This window comes from Zea mays, chromosome 1, assembly GCF_902167145.1.
Source record: "Zea mays cultivar B73 chromosome 1, Zm-B73-REFERENCE-NAM-5.0, whole genome shotgun sequence".
NCBI classification, from domain to species: domain Eukaryota; kingdom Viridiplantae; phylum Streptophyta; class Magnoliopsida; order Poales; family Poaceae; genus Zea; species Zea mays.
In genome coordinates this window covers 15,393,135-15,397,950 of record NC_050096.1, presented here as the reverse complement: position 1 = coordinate 15,397,950, position 4,816 = coordinate 15,393,135, and the positions used below count along the sequence as shown (strand labels likewise).

General features: G+C 47.7%; 1 protein-coding gene across 2 annotated transcripts; it reads right to left on the bottom strand.

Moving 5' to 3' along the window:
• Positions 1-1,382: 1,382 nt before the first annotated feature.
• LOC100283388 (uncharacterized) lies at positions 1,383-2,831 on the bottom strand. 2 transcript variants are annotated; one of them, XM_008679095.4, is made up of 3 exons: positions 2,628-2,831; positions 2,301-2,525; positions 1,383-2,066 (listed from the first exon to the last, which is right to left on the bottom strand). In XM_008679095.4, the coding sequence occupies exons 2-3, from the start codon at positions 2,406-2,408 to the stop codon at positions 1,914-1,916; spliced, it is 261 nt and encodes an 86-aa protein (XP_008677317.1). In that variant the 5' UTR covers positions 2,409-2,525; positions 2,628-2,831; the 3' UTR covers positions 1,383-1,913. The 2 variants fall into 2 exon arrangements, with proteins under 2 accessions (XP_008677317.1, NP_001149761.1); NM_001156289.2 differs by having other exon boundaries at positions 1,385-2,066; positions 2,301-2,822.
• Between the last annotated feature and the right edge of the window lie 1,985 nt (positions 2,832-4,816).

Below are 4,816 nucleotides of genomic sequence, written 5' to 3'. Positions count from 1 at the left end.
GTCGGACACACCGGCGTTCTAACAGCGTACAATTGCATTTGGTGGAAGAAATGTGGACCTTAGCAGACACCAGTGATAACCTTGAAAGTACTAAAGAGCTGAGTGAGTTGAAAGAAGAACAAGGGGATGAGAGTGTGTTAGCAATTTCTATGGTTGTTGTTATGGGAGTGAAGGCAACATAACTATTAGGTTGTGGGCATCAGTATACTATCAGCAAGTGTTGGCCCTAGTTGATTCAAGGAGCTCTGCCAGTTTCATGAGAAATCAACTGATGAAGTCTATGCTAGGGGTGCAAACTTTGTCTAAACTAGTTCAGGTAAGGGTGGATGATGGAGGCAAAATGTGGAGTAAATACGTGGCACCCAATTGCAAAATGGATGTGTGGAGGGGTGACTTTTAGTACACACTTCAAGATATTAGCTCCGGGAGGCTATGATCTAATTATGGGTATGGACCCAAAAATGGATGGAGTTAAATATAATGGTAGAACCGTTCATTTGCAAGGGGTATGCCATAGTTGCAATCCTATCCAAGTATAACCAATGTTCAGTTTAAAGCATTATTGAGAAGAGAAGCCATAGCCCAGGTCTTAGAGCTCTAGGCTATGGAAGTTGACAATGTTGCCTTAGTACCAAAGGATATAATATAGTTACTGGAAACATTTCAACATCTTTTTTAGAAACCTCAAGGTTTACAACCTCAAAGAGTGGTTGACCGCTGCATTCCCTTGATACCTGGAGCCCAACCTTTCAGGTTAAGACCATATCAATATACACCATAGCAAAAAGATGAAATAGAAAAACAAGTGAAGGAGACGTTGGATAGTTTTATTTTACAACAAAGCTCTAGTCCTTTTGCCTCCCCGGTCTTACTGGTTAAGAAAAAAGACTATGAGTGGAGGTTGTGTGTAGATTATAGGCGTCTCAATGCATCTACAATGAAGAATAGATACCACATGCACATTTTCGATGAGATCACTGATGAGCTAAGTGGTGCAACTATTTTCTCCTAGCTGGATCATCGTTCAGGATATCACTTTAGTTTGGAAGCGTCGTGACACTTGGAATTGCTGAAGGGCAGACTGGTTCGTGTCCGTTTGATGGCTATCGTACGACTGCGAAAGAAATTGGCGGACACAACGGACGGTGAGATTCGTTCTCTCTGCTTTGTATATGGTAATTGGTTACATGGTTGGTGGATATATTTGTTTTTTTAAGAGCCTACAAATTGTAGGTGCTAGCTCTACATTTAAATTAAGGAGGAAAAAAGAGTGATTGTCGAAAAAATAATTTATTTTTTTTCTAAAAGAATTAAGATACTGTTGCCCAAAAAGAATGGCGGGTCGATGGAGTGCATCACCATGTTACATCAGAATGAAAGCAAAGACAGGAAAAGCACATGATAGTATATATATATATTTGTCTCCAGAGTAGTCGTCGTACGTTAAGCTGCTTGTCCGCCCATTGGCAAGCTAAGGGCAGAGACAAGAGCAGCGTGCAAATCTACAAAACAACAACTCTTAGGACACGTCTGCAACGTAGAAACTGCTATAGTAGTCTACTGCAACTGCAACTACAAGCTACCAGTACGTGGTACCTCGCCGGTTAATACAAGTCCATATATATCTCTACTAACCCCAAGGCGTGGTACACGATCGAGAGGATCGAGAGCCCTCTTGGTCATCCTCTTCTGAACGAAGGCTCCATCCAGCTCCTCGCTCTCAAATTAATTAAACACGGAAACACACACACTCACACACACCGGAAGAAGAACAAAGGAACATAATTAAGGTCGTCGCGTTGTCGTCGTCGTCTTCAGTGCAGCTGCGCTGGCTGCTGCAGCTAGCTACTAGATGGCAGGCAGAATCGAAGAGGGCCAGCCCCGCGCGCGCGCGCCTGGGCGGCATGGCCGGGTCACCGGAGGAGGCTCCGGATGATCTCGGCCTGGGGGCTGTCGTTGTCCATGGTCGACATGAGCCCCGACAGCCGTTCCGAGAGGTCGTCCACCTCCCGGTGCAGGCTCTTGATGTAGGCGCACGTCTCCTTGAGAAGCTTCGACGCCGACGACTGCATAAATGTACATGGCCGGCAGCCGGCGTCAGACAAACTAGTAGTAGAGACACAGAACAATCCATGGCACTATGGCAGGCTTTAATTTGCTGCACCGATGGACGGAATGGGGCTGTACTGTACGTCTGTACGACGCACGCAAGCTGCGGGATAGATACGATCTGCATTTGGGGGAAGAGGTAGACCGTAGGCCCAAGTGAGCTAGCTCTGCGTACACGCACCACTACTTACCCGGCTCGCGTTCCGGCGGCGTGAGGACTCAGGGAGGAGCGCCTGGAGCTTGGAGATGAGCTCGTTGATCTCGTCGTCGCTGATCCTGCCACGTCGCCCCGACGACATATTTCCGGCGGCGACGACGGCAGTAGCTTGCTCGGAGACACCAGCCGCGCTCGGAAGCTACAGCCCCTGGATCGTTTCGTCCTCGTCGTCTCTGCCTCAGCCTCTCTCGCGGCTCGCCTATTTGTGCAGTGTACGTGTGCGACCTCGGGTCAAGAGCAAGCGTGCAAACGGAGATAGGAGTGAACGGCCGGAGAACGAAAAAGAAAAGGTGAGAGAGACCTGAAAGGATAGGGTTTTAATGCCTGCTAAAACCGGGAGCTAGCTAGCTGGTGAAACTCCGGGGAGTGTTGTTACTGTGTGTGTAGTGTGCGAGGGAGAGAGCACTTGCACTCTGGCAGAGAGAAGCGAGTGGTGAGCGGAGGCAACTGGGAAGCGATCGAGAGGTAGAAGCAGATTATTGCTAGGGGCGAGTGGGTTGTTCCCAAATAGATGAGGGAGGGAACGCGTATTAATAGGGAGAGGGACTGTCACTGAGTAGAGATGGGAGGACCCACCGTTGGGTGATGTCCGGCTCGTCAAGGACGAGCGGACACGGGCTGCCCTGGCCCGGCCCAGCCCATGGTCTCCAGGTATAAGGTGGATGTGACACTGCTACTATACCAACAAACACAGATTTATTGTTGACGAAGTGCGTCTTTATTACTGTCTATTTTGGATTTTTACTTTATTTAAAAAAAGGAGCCAGCTGGGTGGGCCGCTATAAGGTCCGGTGGCCGAGCAGCCCACCAGAGGGGCACGTTTCTAGGGCTGGTAGTTTCCAGGGCTGGGTGCGTCTCACGCAGAGAGATAGGAGCTGGGCGAACGACGGTGGCGGTTGGGCGAACGGCTCCAAATCCTTCGGCAAAACCTTCCAGCGCTGATGCTCATCCGTTTGCCTCCTCCCCTTCTTATCTCCGTAAAAGGCATGGGCGGTAAATCCCCTAGGGCTTCACCCTGGAAACGTGAGGTTCTCTGTTCTCTCTTTCTTCCACCATTTCAGTCACGATTTTGGATCGATTCGATCGTTCCTGGTGTTCTTGTGTTGATCGAGCCATTGTTGATTGTAAGTGGAAGAAAGTGGAGCTGCGCTCGTGTATTTCTTGCGCCCTGTTACTGTATTTCAGCACCTATGCGGTGCTGTTCTGATCTGATTATTGTCCATTGTGGCCTGGTGCTTGGGCTCCCTGTTGTGTGGTGTTATTCTTCTCGAGCTGGTGCCGTGGACGTCTCACACGGCCTCAGCAGCGGCTCTGTAAAGCCCAAAATTTATATCAGGAAAATAATAATGATAATAATGATAATAATGAGATAAATAATATATATATAACTATGTAGTGTTTTGGGATTATGGAACCCTTGGAGATCATTTGAGTTTGTTATATTTGTGCATATATAGTTAACGGAGTTATATTGGTTAAACAATAAATAAACATAGAAAAATGCATATCATGCTGGAATTCTTATATGTTTGCATTTGTACTCAAATTTTCGAGACAAGTTAAGTTTGAACACTAGAATTTGAAAAGAGGAAGGAAATGGTATTAAAGTCATTTACTATTGCTAGAATTAAATAGTGGGAAGAAGAATAAATAATAAATAAATAAAATTTCAAGGTGTAAAAGTATTGTTCAAGTGAGAATTGTGAAGTCAAAGTTCAAACATGAATTTAAATTTAGTTGGGAATTTGAAAATAAGATAAACGAGAATAGAAAATAAAATGAAAAAAGGGGAAATGGAAGCTACCTCGGTTTGGGCCAAATTTCATTGCCTCGGCCCATTTATAAACTCCACTGCGCTGACTCGAACCACGTCCCTATCACGTGTGGCCCACGCGTAAGACTCCCAGACTCTGCTGTGTGAGCGCCTTCGTTTGCCTCCTGTGTGACTGACATGGGGGTCCGGCTTATCAGCCTCGTTCTTGCGCACTTGTGACACTGGATTATGGGGTCCGCTCCCTCGGATCTTCTCCCACCTCCTGCGGTGCTCAACAGAACGCCGTGGGCGTGAACCAAATTCCTCCCTCCCTATTCTCGAATTTGTTGCGATTCTTCCGCATCCGCCCGGGATTCGCGGCAGCCCAAGCTCCTTGCCGGGGCTATAAAACCTGAGCCACGATCGCTCCCGTCCCATCTTCATGGACCTCCGGTGTGCGCCATGGCGGTGTTGGGGCAGATCTGCCACCGTCGACCTGCATTTTCTTCACCGGTGAACCCTTTGTGTCATGCCCTAGTGCATGCCATGTCTTGTGGATGAAGTCTATGGCTGTGCTGTGGGGGATTGGAGACCAAGGGCCCCTAAATACCTCACCAGAGTTCTCTCTCCACCGACAAGCCGCAAACCTCCGTAGAACAGCCCATCACAATTTCAATCATTGGTAAGTTGATTGCTAGCAAGCTCACCATGTCATCCTTAATGTGTGTCGCGGCTTC

Coding starts and splice junctions, on each gene's coding strand:
- LOC100283388 (XM_008679095.4), bottom strand. CDS start 2,408: ATGTCGTCGGGGCGACGTGGCAGGATCAGCGACGACGAGATCAACGAG. Junction 2,067..2,300: donor GCCGCCGGAACGCGAGCCGG/GTAAGTAGTGGT, acceptor ACATTTATGCAG/TCGTCGGCGTCGAAGCTTCT.